Source organism: Trichechus manatus, unplaced genomic scaffold, assembly GCF_000243295.1.
Source record: "Trichechus manatus latirostris isolate Lorelei unplaced genomic scaffold, TriManLat1.0 scaffold00099, whole genome shotgun sequence".
Classification (NCBI taxonomy): domain Eukaryota; kingdom Metazoa; phylum Chordata; class Mammalia; order Sirenia; family Trichechidae; genus Trichechus; species Trichechus manatus.
In genome coordinates, this window is record NW_004444035.1 from 8,920,023 (window position 1) to 8,939,118 (window position 19,096).

The 19,096-nt window shown below is 38.9% G+C and overlaps 1 protein-coding gene across 1 annotated transcript in view; it reads left to right on the top strand.

The window, feature by feature from the left end:
- Positions 1-19,096, top strand: part of DLC1 (DLC1 Rho GTPase activating protein) — a 482,787-nt gene that overhangs the window by 118,684 nt on the left and 345,007 nt on the right. Inside the window, exon 3 of the mRNA XM_004382791.1 lies at positions 13,495-13,644. Within this exon, the coding sequence (XP_004382848.1) occupies positions 13,495-13,644 (150 nt within the window). The remainder of the gene's footprint in view (positions 1-13,494; positions 13,645-19,096) is intronic.

Sequence of the window (19,096 nt, forward strand, 5' to 3'; positions counted from 1 at the left end):
GATCTCTAATGTCCTGTCACCAGGTAGTTAGTTCTGTAACTAAGTATGTGCACACCAGAGTCCATTAAATTACCCTATATGGGATCGGCTCAGGTGTGTAGGCAGTCAGTCACCAAGTGTGTGATGTAGACTCTCACCCCCAGTCTTAGAGAGGCATGGGTGATTGGTGCAGGCACTGGACTCTGGCTGTGGTAGGGGATCATGCGCTGAGCCAGGCAGGGGGCTGACAGGTGCCCCCGGGAGTCTGAAAGAAAAGCGTGTCTCTATTCTCTAGGGTGAATAGGTAGGTGAGTTTTGCAGCTGGGCTAAGAGCACCCCACTCTGTTGGCTGCAAAGACTTGAAGGCACCAGTTTTTCTTGAACTCCTGTAGCAGGTGACTAGGCACTTTAGGAGCTACCACCAGTCCTCAAGACCCTGCTGCAGATCGATAAAAGTGCCCACTTTAGGGGCAGGGCTGTTTTGAGGATCACACATCTGCCCATTCACATTTGAAGCAGTTGAAGTTAAACTTCAGCTGTTTTCCCTGCTGTACTGTGGCAGTGAGGGCTAACGCTGTTGAGATGGTCCCCACAAGTCTATACAGGGGTGTAAGGCACTCAGAGTCTGCAGACCCCTGATTTCTGTGGCCAGCAAAGGAGCTGTGCTGACCCCATGTTCGTGGCCTAGGGGAGCCAGAAGCTTGTTTGTTCCCTCTCCAAGGCCAGGAGAATGGGTCAGGGTGCCTTTTGGGATCTACTTCCGGCCCAGTGGACTCCCGGTGCAAAGCGGGGAGGGAGGAGGTAAAAGGAAAAGAGGTTTTTCTCAAATCTGGTGCAGAGCGCGGAGGGAGGAGGTAAAAGGGAGAGAGGTGTTTCCCAAATCCGGTGCAGAGCGCAGAGGTAGGAGGTAAAAGGGAGAGAGGTTTTCCCAAATGGGCTTTTTTTTTTTTTTTTAATTGCCGCAGAAGGGTGCACGCATGTACTTATCATAGTCTCTTGGGAGTTGCTCTTCACTGGTTCTGAGTGTCCAAGCAGAATTTCTGCTGCTGGGTCTCTCTCGATGTGGACACTGCTTCTCAAGTGCGCGCACAGCACAGCTGTTTGCCTGCTTCACTGCGGAACAGCGTGGCAGTGTCTCTGCAGTTTCGCTGCTGCAGCTGTAGCCCCCCTCACCTCTTCCAAATGGTCTTCCTCTCCGATATGACTCAGATGGATTTCTTAACCTTGCCTTGTTCAGGGCTGCCAGATGTTCACTTAGAATCAAATCACTTGTTTTTCCAGGTCTTTGTTGTAAGAGGCATATAGGAAGCGTCTAACTACTCTGCCATGTTAACCAAGCCTCCTTGTTTTACTTTTCCATCTTCTATATAATTTTACAAAAATGCGTTTATTTTTCTCATAAAAATATCGTAACTAAGACCTGAAAAGGGGGAGTTATTGAGTGAAGAGAAAACGTATAAGAATGCATGCATGGTAAGCTTAGGGGACAGGACAAACCTATGCAATTCAATTCAACATCTCTTTATGTGTTTAGTACATATCTTTCATTGTGCTTTGCACAAGAGCTCAGCCATATCTAGAGTCTGGAACCATATCTCAACTCAACCAGAATTCCAACCCTCCTTTTTGAACAGGTCGTAACTCCTATTGGAGCTTTGGTGGCACAGTGGTTAAAAGCTATGGCTGCTAACCAAAAAGTGGGCAGTTTGAATCCACCGGCTGCTCCTTGGAATCCCTATGGGGCAGTTCTCTGTCCTATGGGGTCGCTATGAGTCGGAGTCAACTCGATGGCAACTGGTTTGTTTTCTTTTTTTTTGGTAAGTGCTTTCATGTTCCCAACACATCATGCACTCCCATGCCTTCCATCTTTCCCAGTCTTACTCAGTTTTCAAGCCTCAGTTTAATTGTTGTCTTCTCTATGAAGCTGTCTTCATATCATCCAGTTGGAATGTATTTTTCTTTGCTTTAATTGCAGTTCGCATGGGGGCTAGACACTTTCCATTTTGTTTTGACTGGTTGGTTGCATGTTAGTCTACCAGATAAAATACAAGTTCCTTTAAAAATAGAGGATTTTTTAATATCTTGTACACAACACGGTGCCATTCTCAGTAAATATGGGAAAAGTTTAATAGCAGCCCTCTCCCTGAAATGAAGACTAAAGAAAGTCACATGGGCCAAATTTGCTTCTAGATTAATGTAAACATTCAAGAAGAAGAGATTTACAATGGCCAAAACGCTCATTTGTCTACACATACGCTAATCAGTGCATCTGAAAAGCTGTCTTCAGTTAAAAAGAAAAAAGGAAAGTTCCCATATTAGCTATTTATTCTATTTTTCTGTAGAAATTTTGACTTTTTGAAATTGCTAGATATTATGTAGATGCTTATTAAAGATTGGGCCTTAGTAGATAACTCACTGTTAATTAATCAAAAAATAGTTGTTGAATCTCCTGTATGTATTCACTCAGCTGGTTAATTTCAAGGTTGCACAGCAAAGGTGTGCAATTTTCCACAGTACATTTTAACCTCTTCTCCAGCCTCCCCCTCCCATAGTCAACACCTAGGAAATCAGTTGTTTCTTGTTATTAAACAAACAAACAAAAACAAACCAGTTGCTGTTGAGTCTGTAGGATAGTGACCCTACAGGACAGAGTAGAACTGCCCCATAGGGTTTCCAGGGAGTGACTGGTGAATTTGAACTTCCGACCTTTTGGTTAGCAGCCAAGCTCTTAACCACTGAGTCACCATGGCTCCTTCTTGATATTACTAATCTTAATTTTTTTTTTCCCTTGCTAAAAGGAGAAGTTTGTGCCTCGTACACAATCTCTAAAATTCTCTTTAGCTTTTTCTTTGATAATTCTACCACTACTTTTCTTTGACAATTTCGCTATGAAAGTAATAGAATTTATTACTAAGGACTATTCCTTCTACCCTGGGCTTCTGAGAAGAATGATATCATATTGTCTGAAACTCTATCTAATAGAAACACAGAAATTTACTTTTATTCATTTGTTCAACACTTACTAAATATATATTTTCATGTACACTTCAAAAAATAGTATTTTAAGAAAATCTGAATGCCAAGACTCATTTTAAAATGCTATTTAATGTCCTTAAGCCCTCTAACTTAAAAAGCCTTTTCAGTCATATTTTTATTTGTGCATATCTCTGCTCATACAACTGAAGGCCAAAGAATTACTAGTAATTATAAAAAGTATATGTAATGTTCATATGATATATAAATTACATATACATACATACCTCCTTCCAGTCACCTCCAAAGAAGAATCATGTATTCTTGCATTTGAACATTCGAATTAAATGAATTAAAAATCATAGACTTTTACGGACCCCTTTCTTGGGTCCATAGTTTATATGAAGAACAAGCAAGATATTATATGTTATATGTATATATATTTAAATGGCAATCTGCTTCCATAAAGATTGCAGCCAAGATAACCGTATGGGGCAGTTCTACTCTGTCACATGGGGTCATTATGAGTCAAAATGGACAACAAGATATATATATATATCTTGCTATACATAGCAAGAGTGAGAGAGAGAGAGAGAATTTTCTCTTCAGTATGCTATAGTGCTGGAGAAATTCCCCAGGCAAAAATTCTGGTTAAGAGTTATTTCCATATTGAGAAAGAAGATGGTATTATTTGGTTTCCTTATTCACAAGAGAAAGGCAAATAAACAGGTCTTAATGACCTTAGGGAATTGGAGAATGAGTAACCTCAATATTTTGGAAGAAAAAGGCTATTTTTCAAATGTCCCTTTCCCTCAGAAATATTATACCACAAAGAAGTGTTTGAGTTTTAACTAAGTCCTGTAAGGATACAAACAATGAGCCACTCTACTGCCCAAATATTTCTAATCAGTGCATCTGAAAAGTTATCTTCAATTAAAAAGAAAAAAGGAAAACTCCTATATTAGCTGTTTATGCTATCTTTCTATAGAAGCTTTGACTTTTCAAGATTGCTAGACATTATCTAGATGCTTATTCTTATTACAGATTGAGACTTAGTAGATAATTTACTGTTAATTTATCAAAAAATATTACTTAAATCATATTAGATGCATTCACAATCATTGCTATGTTTGAGCTCATTGTTGCAGCCACCGTGTCAATCCATATCATTGAGGGTCTTCCTCTTTTTCACTGACCCTCTACTTTACCAAGCATGATGTCCTTCTCCAGGGACTGGTCTCTCCTGTCAACATGCCCAAAGTACGTGAGATGAAGTCTCGCCATCCTTGCTTCTAAAGATCATTTTGCCTGTACTTCTTCCAGGACAGACTTGTTTGTTCTTTTGGCAGTCCGTGGTATATTCAGTATTCTTCACCAACACCATAATTCAAAGGTGTCAATTCTTCTGGTCTTCCTTATTCATTGCCCTGCTTTCGCTTGCATATGAGGTGATTAAAAATACCATGGCTTGGGTCAGACACACCTTAGTCCTCAAAATGACATCTTTGCTTTTTAACACTTTAAAGAGGTCTTTTGCAGCAGATCTGCCCAATGTAATACATCATTTGATTTCTTGCCTTTTGGTTCCATGGATGTTGATTGTGGATCCAAGTAAGATGAAATCCTTGACAACTTCAATCTTTTCTCTATTTATCATGATGTTGCTTATTGGCCCAATTGTGAGGATGTTTGTTTTCTTGGGGTTGAGGTGTAGTCTCATACTGAAGGCTGTGGTCTTTGATAAAATACAGGGTGTCCAGTTACATTTGAATTTCCAGTAAACAATGAAGAAGATTTAAGTATAAACATGTCCTAGGTAGTATTGTCTCATGCAATATTTGGAACATACTTGTGCTAAAAAATTATTTCCTGATTATTTGAAATTCAGATGTAACAGGGCATCCTATATTTTTGTTTGTTAAATCTGGCAATCCTAGTGGCCAGTGAGGAATCATGGCATATTTGAGAAACCAAAAAAATAAAAATAAAAAACTGTTCTGTGTGTCATCACTTAAGATTGCACAGAGATTTTTTTAGAAAATAATTTTGTATTTCAATATGTATTAGAAAAAAAACCAAGTTATCATTTGTATATCATATAACATTTATATGTTAAAAAATCAAGGTATATCTTTAAGTGAAAGACAGTAAGTCGAATTAAAGAAAAATATTAAGAAACATATCATGGTGGTGCTCAGGGTGGCTGACATTTGAGGAACACTGGACAGGATCAGGAAGAGTGATGAGAGTTGAAACTAGAAAAATAGCCAGAAGCCAGCTCAGTGCAGGACTTTTTTTTTTTAATTAAGTGGTATCTTGTTATGAAAAAGAAATAAATTTTCACTTACATTTTCTTCATTATCATACCTAAGGAAAGTCCATCATAATTTGAACAGCTTTAGAAATGTCAATGTTGCATAGGTGTTTCTCTTATATTTTCAAATAAAGAAAAGTCCTGTCTCTTTTATAAACTGAGACCAAGCAAAGTTTACTGATAGTTGTGGCGGGAAAAAAGAATTTTCAAGGGTTTGCAAGTATTACCTAGGCATGATGACACAGAACAGATAATCAATTCAGCAAGGCTGACGTTGTGTCTGTAGTGACCTTGAGTAATAAGCAGCCCTAAATGCCCATCTCCAACCTTGGTGCTCACAGTGAAGATTGATCTTAGAATGTTTACCAAATTGTTTAAGTGGAAATTGTGTCCCAGCTCCCAAAACAGGCCTTTTAAGCAAATAGAGGAAGTCATCCAAGATTTCTCTGTAACAGGGAGGAATCACTGCCCACACAATTCTCTCCCCGGTTCACACCTGCCACTTCTGAGCATTTCATAGTACCAGCTGCATAAATGTCCTTTCAAACTACTTAGGAAACTGTGTGGGCCATTTACAAAAGTTACAACTAAGAGATACTCTATTTGAAGCCTCCTTGGAGTTTAAAAATCTATCAAAGGCGAGATCTGTTTTCTTCACCATGGAAGGAGATAATTAGGGGGAAAGCATAAACACTTAAAGTAAAGCCATAATCATTAGCTAATGATTATATTTTAGTTAAAAGACTCCTTGTAGTAACTTTGAATAAGGATATTATTCATCCCTCTCCACCATCTAATATTGTAATATTATTGGTGCATGTTATTATTTATTTAACACAACATACAAAGAATTTGAGATTGAACAGAATACATCTGGCAAATAGGAGATAGCTGTTGGTTTGTTTTTTTCCCACCTAGGCTACATAAGACTTGTATGGAAAGGCAGCAGAATAAAAACTAACGCTGACTTATTTAACTTGCCTAAAATTCTGTCATAGAATAATTACATTATCTTTAGCTTCTGACTGTCAATTTAGATGAAAATCTTCACTGCTTTTGTAGGGAAGAAAAAAGGATTTAATAACTTTCTCGTTCTTTAAACAGGATATTATTTTAAGAAAGGAAAGTTTAGAATGAGGAATTTATTGTCAAATGAAATGTGTAACACTAATACGAGATTTCATACTAGTCCAGCTGGCTGCAGATCAAATAATTCAGAGTGAAGTTGAGCCAACTCGTTTGCTAAAAGGTCCCTTTCTTTTACGATTAAGCAAGGAGTATTACCATCCCAGAATAGTCAGTAAGATGCATATGGAACTGAAGACAGTGCCGGGGCCAGAACCTTGGATTAAGAATCAGGAAGTCTTAGTTCTATTCTTGGCGCAGTCTTTCATTCATTATGACTGTCTATGTGATGGCACAGCTCATTGACAGGCAGAGCGTTCAAGCCACTCTATATTTGCTGAGCCAAACATCCACTATTTGGAAGCATCCGGGTATTATACTGAATTTTCTTGTTCTCTTCCAAACACTTGGCATTAGGGAAACAGAGCCTGTGTGTCTCTAGGGAGGTGCCCTTTTCTTTGGATTCCATATTTGTCTAGTCTGTAAAACGTCCGGTAATTTTACCTCCTCCCCAGCAAGTTATGTTTTTGCTGCATTTTGGGCTGTTCAATTCATAGCATTTGGAGAAAGAGGAGGATTGGGATTATCTTCCCCAAATGGAAGAAAAGAAGAGTAGTGGTGTTTCCTGTTGTTTAAGCCTCACCAATTCAAAGGCTTCCTGGAGAGAATGATTCTCTGGAAACCCTGTTGATCTTCCCCAGATGCCATCATGATCAAAGCGACTTCGCCGCCACCAACGGACTAAAGAGCTCTGGGAGTAAATAAAGAGCATCTCTCAGACTTCCGGATGACCTCCATGTGGCTTGTCCATGTTAGGTTTTTGACAACAAATCAAATTGGAAAAAAAAAAGTGTCCCTCCTAATTTGTCTAAGTGTCTACTGACCTAGATGCTGTGTCTCTAGAGATACCACTGGAAATTTCTTCCACAGAAGCTACATACATTATCTATGGTTTGACAATAGCTGGCTGCAGTCTCAGGACAAATGACTGTTTCTGTGCTTAGCACTACTCAGGCACATATTGGGAAAAACCCAAAATCCGTTGCTGTCAAGTCGATTCCAACTCATAGTGACCCTATAGGACACAGTAGAACTATCCTATAGGGTTTCCAAAGAGTGGCTGGTGGATTTGAACTGTCAGCCTTTTGGTTAGCAGCCGAAAGCTTAACCGCTCTGCCACCAGGGCTCCCAGATCAGGAAAAGAAGGCATGTATAACACTTTTGACTCAAGTTCAGCTCACAGTCAACTAAATGCTTTTCTTCTCATTAAAAAAGCAGATTGTGGCTACCCCAAGAATAGCTGGCTTATGTTCTGAACAGGCTTTATTTCTTAGGCTGTATGGAAGAGGAGATACAGAACATGGAAAAGTACTGGCCTGCTTAGCCCTGATCAGAGAACATGTAGAGTAATAGTTAACGGTTGGGCACCAACCTTTAATTGGGTCATTAACTGAACTGTGTCATGTCTTGAGAAAAATAAACAGGATTAGTGAAGACTTGAAAACATGCCATATGAGAAAAAATTAAAGGAACTAAGGATGATCCACCTAGAAAAGGAAGAAAATGGGTGCAACATAGTTCTTTGAATATTTGAAAGACTGTGTCTTGGAATCCGTACCACTTACACTATGTAGTGCCCGACGGAGGAACTGGAAGTTAGAGGAAGGCAGAATTTGACTCCAGAACATTGTTTAGAATTTTAGCTATGCAAGTATGGAATGGGGTGCTTCCTAGGGAACAGTACAGAAAACATTAAAAAAAAAAAATGCCAAACGCTTTGCCATTGAGTTGATTCTGACTCGTAGCAACCCGGTAGGACAGAGTAGAACTGCCCAATAGAGTTTCCAAGGAGCGGCTGGTGGATTCAAACTGCTGACCTTTTGGTTCACAGCCAAGTTATTAACCAGTGTGCCACCAGGGCTCCAATTTTTTTTTTTTTAAATTTAATACCTACTTTGTGCCATAAGTGGGTATTAAATTATAAAATTTGTCCATGGAAAGAAAGGAAAATGGAGTAGTAGAAAGAGGCCATGTCAGGGTCTCTAGTCTAGGCTTTTCCAGTGGCAGAGAGACCTGGACTTAAAACTCCTCAGGGTTCTGTTTCCTGATGTGCAAAGTCAGGAGACTGGACGCAATAACCACAGTCCTGGGTTTCTGTATTTCCGAAGTCTTGGATGTTGAATGAGGTATCCAAGAGATAGAGTGCACAACTTAAAGAAATGCATTTTGACTTAAGGAAAAATATAAATATAAAAAATATCTTAATTATAATAGATTTTAAGGAATTTTACAGACATTAAGTATATAATGGATAGTGCAAGGAAGACAGATAAAGGAGCAACTATTAGGAAAAAAAAGAATCCTCCAGAGGAAAGCTCAGTTTAAATCAACAATTCATATTGGACTTTACCCAGGCAAAAAAAAAAACATTGCCAACGAGTCAATTCCAACTCATAGTGATTCTGTAGGACAGAGTAGAACTGCCCCATAAAGTTTCTAAGGAGCGGCTGGTGGATTCGAATTGCTGACCTTTTAGTTAGCAGCCGAGCTCTTAACCACGGTGCCACCAGGGCTCCTTACCCAGCAACAAGAGTTACATTTAAGAAAAATAAATTAAGTGCGTTATTTCAACATGTTATTATGTTGAGTAACCATAATTGCAACTATTGATGTAACTGTCAATGTTTCTACTCCAGTCAAATGGTAAGAATTATTCTTCATCCCCCTGGGGGTCACCCCAGCTGTGCTGGAGTCACCAAGCGCCAACTCAACTCACAGCAGCCTGCAGAAACAGACTGTTCATCTCTTCCCAAATCCGCATTCAGTAATGTCTAGTTGGTAGCTTCAAATCGGCCATGGGAGTGTTTACATCACAGAATTCAGAAAATTACTACGAATCAAGGCTGCATTTTTTTTAAAATCTAGTTGCTAAACATTTACCAACATACCACTGCCCACCCACCTGCTGGTTCTAAGGAATATGTTCCCAAAACCGTTCTTTTTCACTTTGATCTCAAAATACACAGAGCTTTATTTTAGAGCTCTGGTGGCACAGTGGTTAAGAGCTCGGCTGCTAACCAAAAGGTCAGCAGCTGGAATCCACCAGCCGCTCCTTGGAAACCCTATGGGGCAGTTCTACTCTGTCCTATCGGGTTGCTATGGGATGGAATCGACTCGACGGCAATGGGTTTTTTTGGTCTGTTTGGGACACTTTTCCCATATTGTTGCTGCTCCTACTTTTTTTCCTCCTCCTCCTTCTTTCTCTCCCGCTTCCCCTCACCCCTCTCTCCTCTCCCCTCACCCCTCTGCCCTATCCCCTCTTTCTCATATTTCCCCCACTGTGGCCTTAACTCTTGCTTCTGCAGAGAGCTCTTTTCTGACCACCCCATATAAAGTGGGACATTCCCACTTTACATATACAGAGTTACTGTCGATCTCATTACTCTCTTATTTTCTTCTTACACTTATTCCCACCTGAAATGATCTGATTTATGAAATCGTTTACTTTCATTGACTGTCTTCCCATGATTGACTCTAACATCCAAGAACAGAGACCTTATCTCTCGTGTTCATTGGTGATGTTTATTCCCTTTAACAGTGCTTGGCACAAAACAACTGTCACTGAAGGAAAGACGGGGAGAGGAGAATTTAGCATCTTGGCCTTGATTTAAATGGCTTATGTTACTGAAATGCCCTGGGGTTCACTAATAGGTAGCTTCACCTTTTAAGGAGTTGTTCTTCATGGGCTAACTACAGTGACAGCATAAAAGCAAGTCTGCGCTGCAGAAGGTCAGCCTAGCCAAAACCTGCAAATGCACTGCTCTGTTTTCAAGCATGAGCAATTTGCTGGAGTTTAGCCATGGACATATGAAAGGTTAGAACTTTGTGGAGTATTAATACTTGATCTTTAAAAGCAAGGTCAATAATATTTACCCACTCTGTTTTGTGAGGTTTTATGCATTTTTTAAAAAACGTATGATAGCAGTCTATGTACTTGACACTTCAGGCTGCAGGTAATAGATGGTGAATAAGTAAGTGTCCACGAAGGATAGGGAAAAGAAATAGGCGTATTTCTCTAAAGGAATACTGTACAGCAGGGCTGTGTGGTTTTATTCCTTTTGGCACATCATTTGAAATAACTTGATGCTCAGCACATGGATCTGAAAATGTTCTTAAAAACATAATCTCAGCATCCAGTTAATTCAAAAGACAAATTGCTTCAGAGACTACTGCTGCTAGCCCAGTATATCTGAAGGGTATACTGCTTTCTCCAACATTAGTTTAGAAGCTGGAAAAACATCAAGATGTATTTTCTAAGGTTTTAAGGAGGTGTTACTTCACTGGCTCCTATTAATTTCATTATTGTTATTCCTTAAAGTGCATTCCATGTCCAGCGCAGAACTTGACTCTGTGCCTGCCAGGTAGAAAACCCATAACCCTTGAGGACACTGTAACTCAGAAAATAAAAAGACTACCCCACAAAACCATACATGGATGTAGAGGCACAAGGAATGTCACCTTGCCAAGCACGCTGGTTAAAAGAGAAGGAAATCATAGAACCAAACACATTGGAGGAGTCATTAAAGGGATTTTGGGTCTTCTACTCAATCAGATCTTTTCATTTTTTAAAAATATTTAGAAGGAAATTAAAATCTCTGGTATTTCAGGGACCCTATTTTAAATTATGAGTAGAATTTTACTATGAATAACACTCTTGAATATAATAAAGTTCTGTAGCATCGAGAGAGATGATATACAGGTAGTCCCTGACTTATAATGCATTTGAGCTACAAAGATCTACACTTATGACCGTCTTTTTTTTTTTTTGGTACATCTTATCATTAGTAATGTGTGCTACATACAATGTTGTAGCACATAATTTGATAATGTTTTCATTCTTAGATGTAATATGTCCAACCCCTAAAGACAAAGAATGGATTTATAAGGATACTGATAATAAAAGGCAATAATAATGGAAATTAAAAAACAAAGAAATGAGGTCTTATACTTATGAAGGAATCAGCTCACAGCAGAGTAGCCATCAGAATGGAACCCTGTCGTAAATCGAGGACTACCTGTGTAGTAAGGTTCAGGTCTGTTTGTTTGCAGGTATTATGAAACCTATTAAATGCAGTGGAGCCCTGGTTGTACAGTTAAGACCTCGACTACTAACCAAGAGGTCAGCAGTTGGAATCCACCAGCTCCTCCTTGGAAACCCTGCAGGCAGTTCTACTGTGTCCTAAAGGATTACTATGAGTTAAAATCAACTCAGTGGCAGCGGGTTTGGTTTGGTTTATTAGGCACAATAGAATTTTATGGTAACAAAAGCTCTGTAATTCTCCAAGTTTGTCAAAGTCCCACTATTTTAGACACCAGGGACCAAGCTAGGAAATAGGGGTACTAATAACAGCATCATATTAGGAAGAAATCAACATATCTCAACAATTACTATTTTATTCTCAAAATTAATCTGCCTTTATGGAAACAGGATGAGCTCTTGTAATTTGACTCATTAATCAGGTGAGTCAAACACAAGATCTGCTTATTCAAATAAGTTATCAAATGTTAGTTTAATTGATTGATTCTTTGACCAACTTAATCTAATAAACCCATTATTTTGACATCGGAAAGATAATGCTTCTGTGAGATTAACAATCTACTCTAGCTGTTTAAGGTATACAGATGGTTACATAATTAGATGAATCAGAGGCATTACTCTAGTTCCTGTTCTTTGGGAGTTTCTTCAAATGCTGACTGGGAAATTTAGAGGAATAAAAAGAAATGCCAAAGAAAAAAGACCTGATTCAGGCAGTCAGTACATTCATCCTATTACTAATGCCCTGTACAGAGCAAAGCCCCAAGCCTCTTACCCTTGTATTGACCATCCTCAGGCTTCCCTTTGGCGCCTGCCACCTAGTAGTCCTTTTCTAACTGTCTGTACCCAAATAAATATCGCATACAGATGGGAGGATGGAGCATGAGCCACAAGTGATGATTTGCCTTGAAAGGGCTGGCCCTAAGTCCATTACATCCCTGAGTGGATTCTGCTTCTAATGTACCTAATTGTGGTTCGTGTGGTTCTTTTTTTTCTTTTTTCCAACATAATACACTGACAACTTACACAACACAGGGTGTTTGGATGATTTCTAATACTAATTTACATTTGAACAAGCAAGAATAGTAACTAGTCTAGCCCAAATAACTCTATATGAACAAAAATGGAGTCCTTGGGTGTCATAAACTGTTAACGCCCTTGGTTGCTAACCAAAAGGTTGGAGGTTCAAGTCCTCTGAGAGGCACCTCAGAAGAAAGGCCTGGCGATCCCCTTCTGAAAAATCATCCATTGAAAACCCTACAGAGAACAGTTCTACTCTGACACACATGAGGTCAACGTGAGTCAGAATCAACTTGACGATCACTGGTACTATAAGCAAAAATATATCTATAAACGTATGTCTATACTATAGACAATTCAAAATAAGCGATCAATGTCATTCAAGAAAATATATATTGTTGTGGAGGCTGTTTTTCAAAGGTGTGTGAAAGAAAAAGATGCTTGAAACGAACTATTGGTAATGACATATCTTGAAGGAACAGTAAGCAAATGGACCATATGAGGAAAATTGACCCCTGTACAAACTGAAAACCTGCTTTACTTGATCCCTTGCCCATTTTTTTTACCATACTCACAAATATTCTTCCAAAAATGTTCTCTCATACACACCCTTAAATTCCTAACCACAATTATTAGTATTGTGAAGAATTGCTTCATATTCTGAAAAAAACAGGATTGAAATATTGCTTTTCCCGTAAATCATTAATCAGAAGGTAGTATCTACTCATTGGTGCTATGCTTCTTTCTCTGTACACTTTGCTTCAGAAGACATGTACTTAATATTCATGTAAAATGTTTTCCTGGCAGTAGGTCAGTATCTTCTCCATGAAGAGCCCATTGATGATACAGAATAGAACTTCCTTCCCCACTTAAATAGAAGACTGCCTATTATTCAGGGTCTTTTTCGTCCCATTGAAGAACAGGGAACTTTTTATTTTTTCCAAGAAACGGCCTTTCAGATTCAGTAACAACATGTTCTGTTTTTCAGGAAGTGAGAGAAGATCGAGATCGGGCGCGGCTGGACTCCATGGTGCTGCTAATTATGAAACTGGACCAACTGGATCAGGACATCGAGAATGCTCTCAGCACCAGCTCATCCCCATCCAGCACCCCGACGAACCTGCGGCGGCATGCGCCTGTGAGCATCCCACCTACCATTCTCCCCGCCCCCACCCCACAAGACTATCTCATTAGTCCATACGACCTACTTCAAAATGAAACATCTTTGATGACAGTGTCTACCAATACGTGACCTTGGTAGTTTCCTATGAAGATCATTCAGATGATTCTCCATCGTGCAGGGAGTCCATAGGAGAATTGTGTGATTCTAAAGAAAACGTTTATCATTATTTAGACAGGAAGAAGAATCATCTTGGGAAATCCTTCCTGTTGAACAAATCCTCTTTGCTGTAGTTGTTCTCCTAATTGTCAGATATGATATAAACCTCATTAGCAAGTACTTTGCCTATCTCGTTTAGTATTTCATTCCCAGTATCTCATAGATTTAATTTGCAAGTAATACACACAAACAAATGAACAAAGAACAGTTGCTGTCAGTCGATTTCAACTCGTGGTGATCCCACGTGTGTCAGACTACAACTGTGCTCCATAGGGTTTTTAATGGCTGATTTTTTCAGAAGTAGATCTCCAGGCCTTTCTTCTGAGGTTCTACTGGGTGGACTCAAATCAACAACCTTTTGGCTTTGTTAACCGTTTGTACTCCACATTGCATGTAGAAGATGATTAGTAAATATCTGTTGCATGGCTGGATTTGTGGACGGTTGGATGGATTGATGAATACTGGTTAAACTAACCCAGCATATTAGGAGAAAGAATTTAGCTGACATTAACTTAAGAATGCTATAAAATTCACTCAGTGAAATATAATGAGTAGGACAGAGATGAGAAAACAGACCCCTTCTGAAATTCTTAGGCTCAGAATAAAAGTTGGAAGGTACAGATTCCAGTACCAACTATACACTTTACATATTTAATGTTATTCTCATATAAATTGGCTTAGTTTGTGCAGATCTAGCAAATGTGATAGTAGACTTTGTTTATTATTACTGTAAGCCCTGAATCCCTTTCAAGTCATCTATTACTTGTGTTATTCATTAACAAACACATTAAGTCAAGAAAATATGCATTTACATAAGATCGAAGAGGTGGAAAATCATATGTATATGATTTGAGCACCTTCTGAAATAGAACTCCCATGTTAAATTCATTGATTACTATAGTTCCACTATTGATATTTTTTTATTGTGCTTTAAGTGAAAGATTACAGTTCAAGTTAGTTTCTCATACAAAAATTTATACACACATTGTTCTGTGACCCTAGTTGCTCTCCCTATAATGTGACAGCACACTCTTCCTTTCCACCCTGGATTTCCCTTGTCCGTTCAACCAGATCCTGCCCCTTTCTGCCTTCTCATCTCACCTCCAGACAGGAGCTGCCCATTTAGTCTCAGGTATCTACTTGAGCTAAGAAGCACTCTCTTCACGAGTATCATTTTATGTCTTATAGTCCAGTCTAATCTACATCTGAAGAGTTGGCTTCGGGAATGTTTTCCTTTCTGGGCTAACAGTCCGAGGGCCATGTCTTCCAGGGTCCCTCCAGTCTCAGTCAGACCATTAAGTCTGCACCCCACTTTTCTCCTGCTCCATCAGGGACTCTCTGTTGTATTCCCTGTCAGGGCGGTCACTGGCGATACCCTGGCACCATCCAGTTCTTCTGGTCTCAGGCTGATGCAGTCTCTGGTTTATGTGGCCCTTTCTGTCTCTTGAGCTAATATTTTCCTTGTGTTTTTGGTGTTCTTTATTCTCCTTTGCTCCAGATGGGTTGGACCAATTGATGTGTCTTAGATGGCCGCTTGCTAGCTTTTAAGACCCCAGACGCCACTCACCAAAATGAAATGCAGAACGTTTTCTTGGCATACTTTGTTAGGCCAGTTGACCTAGATGTCCCCTGAAAGCATGGCCCCTAGACCCCCGCCCCCGCTACTCTGTCCCTCGAAGTGTTTGATTATATTCAGGAAACTTCTTAGCTTTGGTTTAGTCCAGTTGTACTGACTTCCCTGTTGTGTGTGTTGTCCTTCCCTTCATCTAAGATAATTCTTGTCTACTATCTAGTCAGTAAATAATACTCACCCTCCCTCCCCACCCTCATAACCATCAAAGAATGTTTTCTTCTGTGTTTAAACCTTTTCTTGAATTCTTGTAATAGTGGTCTCATACAAAATTTGTCCTTCTGTGACTGACTAAATTCACTCAGCATAATGCCTTCCAAATTCATCCATGTTATGAGATGTTTCGAGGCTTCATTGTTGTTCTTAATCGTTGCATAATATTCCATTGTGTGGATATACCATAATTTGTTTATCCATTCATCTGTTGATGTTCACCTAGGTTGTTTCCATCCTTTTGCTATTGTGAACAGTGCTACAATGAACGTGGGTGTGCATATATCTATTCGTGTGATGGCTCTTATTTCTCTAGGGTATATTCCAAGGAGTGGGATTGCTGGATCATATGGTACTTCTATTTCTAGCTTTTTAAGGAAGTGCCAAATTGATTTTCAAAGTGATTGTACCGTTTTACATTCCCACCAACAGTTTATAAGTGTTCCAGTCTCTCCACAACTTCTCCAACATTTATTATTTTGTGTTTTTTGGATTGATACTAGCCTTGTTGGGGTGAGATGGTACCTTACTGTAGTTTTGATTGGCATTTCTCTAATGGCTAATGATCCTGAGCATTTCCTCATGTATCTAGTAGCCGCCTGAATGTCTTCTTTGGTGAAATGCCTATTCATATCCTTTGCCCATTTTTTAATTGAGTTATTTGTCCTTTTGTTGTTGAGGTTTTGCAGTATCTTGTAGATTTTAGAGATTAGACGCTGATTGGATTTGTCATAGCTAACAATTTTTTCCCTGTCTGTAGGCTATCTTCTGACTCTTGGTGAAGTGTTTTGATGAGCATAAGTGTTTGATTTTCAGGAGCTACCAGTTAGCTGGTCTCTCTTCTGTGCTTGTGCATTGTGACTTATGGTTCGTATTGTGTTTATGCAATGTATTAGGGTTCCTAGTGTTGTCCCTATTTTTTCTTCCATGATCTTTATCGTTTTTGGTTTTATATTTAGGTCTTTGATTCATTTTGAGTTAGTTTTTGTGCATGGTGTGAGGTATGGGTCTTGTTTCATTTTTTTGCAGATGGATATCCAGTTATGCCAGCACTGCTTGTTAAAGAGACCGTCTTTTCTCCAATTAATGGACTCTGGGCCTTTGTCAAGTATCAGCTGCTCATAGGTGGATGAATTTATGCCTGGCTTCTCAGTTCTGTTCCATTGGTCTATGTATCTGTTGTTGTACCAGTACGAGGCTGTTTTGACTACCGTGGTGGTATAAGAGGTTCTAAAATTAGGTAGTGTGAAGCCTCCCACTTTGTTCTTCTTCTTGAATAATGCTTTACTTATTCGGGGCCTCTTCCCTTTCCATACGAAGTTGGTGATTTGCTTCTCCATCTCATTAAACAGTGCCATTGGAATTTGGATCAGGATTGCATTGTATCTGTAGATTGCTTTGGGTAGAATAGACATTTTCACAATGTTGAGTCTTCCTATCCATAAGCAAGGTATGTTTTTCCACTTATGCAGGTCTCTTTTGGTTTCTTGCAGTAGTGTCTTGTAGTTTTCTTTGTACAGGTCTTTTACGTCTCTGGTTAGATTTATTCCTAAGTATTTTATGTTCTTGGGGACTATTGTAAATGTTATTGACTTGGTGATTTCCTCTTTCAAGTTCTCTTTGTTGGTATAGAGGAATCCAGCTGATTTTTGTATGTTTATCTCATATCCTGATACTTTGCTGAACTCTTCTGTTAGTTCCAGTAGTTTTCTTGTGGATTCTTTGGGGTTTTCTGTGTATAAGATCATATCATCTGCAAGTAGAGATACTCTGGCATCTTTCTTACCAATTTGGATGCCCTTTATTTCTTTTCCTAGCATAATTTCCCTGGCTAGGACCTCCAGCACAATGTTGAATAAGAGTGGTGATAAAGGGCATCCTTGTCTCGTTCCCGTTCTCAAGGGGGAATGCTTTCAAAGTCTCTCCATTTAGGATGATGTTGGCTGTTGGCTTTGTATAAATGCCCTTAATTATATTGAGGAATTTCCCTTCTATTCCTATTTTGTTGAGAGTTTTTATCATGAATGGGTGTTGGACTTTGTAGAATGCCTTTTCTGCATCGATTGATAAGATCAAGTGGTTCTTGTCTTTTGTTTTATTTATGTGATAGATTGCGTTGATTGGTTTTCTAATGTTGAATCATCCCTGCATACCTGATATGAATCCCACCAGGTCATGGTGAATTAGTTTTTTGATATGTTGTTGAATTCTATTGGCTAGAATTTTGTTGAGGATTTTTGCATCTCTGTTCATGAGGGCTATGGGTCTGCAATTTTCTTTTTTTATTGTGTCTTTGCCTGGTTTTGGTGTCAGGGTTGTACTGGCTTCATAGAATATATTCCATCCTTTTCTATGCTCTGAAATACCTTTAGTAGTAGTGGTGTTAACTCTTCTCTGAAAGTTTGGTAGAATTCTCCAGGGAAACCATCAGGGCCAGGGCTTTTTTTTTTTTTTTGGTTGGGAGTTTTTAAACTACCTTTTCCATCTCTTCTTTTGTTATGGGTTTATTTAGTTGTTCTACTTCTGTTTGTGTTAGTTGAGATAGGTAGTGAGTTTCTAGAAATTTGTCCATTTCATCTAGGTTTTCAAATTTGTTAGAGTACAATTTTTTCATACTATTCTGTTCTGATTTTTTTAATTTCAGTCGGGTCTGTTGTGATATCGCCCATCTCATTTCTTATTTGGGTTATTTGCTTCCTCTCCTGTTTTTCTTTTGTCAGTTTGGCCAGTGGTTTACCAATTTTGTTGATCTTTTCAAAGAACCAGCTTTTGGTCTTCTTAACTCTTTCAATTATTTTTCTGTTTCATTTAATTCTTCTCTAATTTTTGTTATTTGTTTTCTTCTGGTGCCCGAGGGCCTCTTTTTCTGCTCTCTTTCTATTTGTTCGAGTTGTAGAGTTAATGTTTTGCTTTTGGCCCTGTCTTCTTTTTGGATGTGTGCATTTATTGCTATAAACTGACCCCTGAGTGCTGCTTTTGCTGTGTCCCAAAGGTTCTGGTAGGATGTGTTTTCATTCTCATTTGATTCTGTGAATTTCTTTATTCCATCCTTAATTTATTCTATAACCCAGTAGTTTTAGAGCAAGGTGTTGTTCAGTTTCCATGTGTTTGATTTTTTTTACCTTGCTTTTTCTGTTATTGATTTCTACTTATATGGCTTTATCATCAGAAAAGATGCTTTGTCATATTTCACTGCTTTGGATTCTGTTAATGTTTGCTTTATGGCCTAATATGTGATCCATTCTGGAGAATGTTCTATGTGAGTTGGAAAAGAAAGTATACTTGGCTGCTTTTGGGAGGTGTGTTCTATATATGACTATGAGATCAAGTTGGTTGATTGTAGCATTTAGATCATCTGTGTCTTTATTGAGCTTCTTTTTGGATGTTCTGTCCTTCACCAAAAGTGGT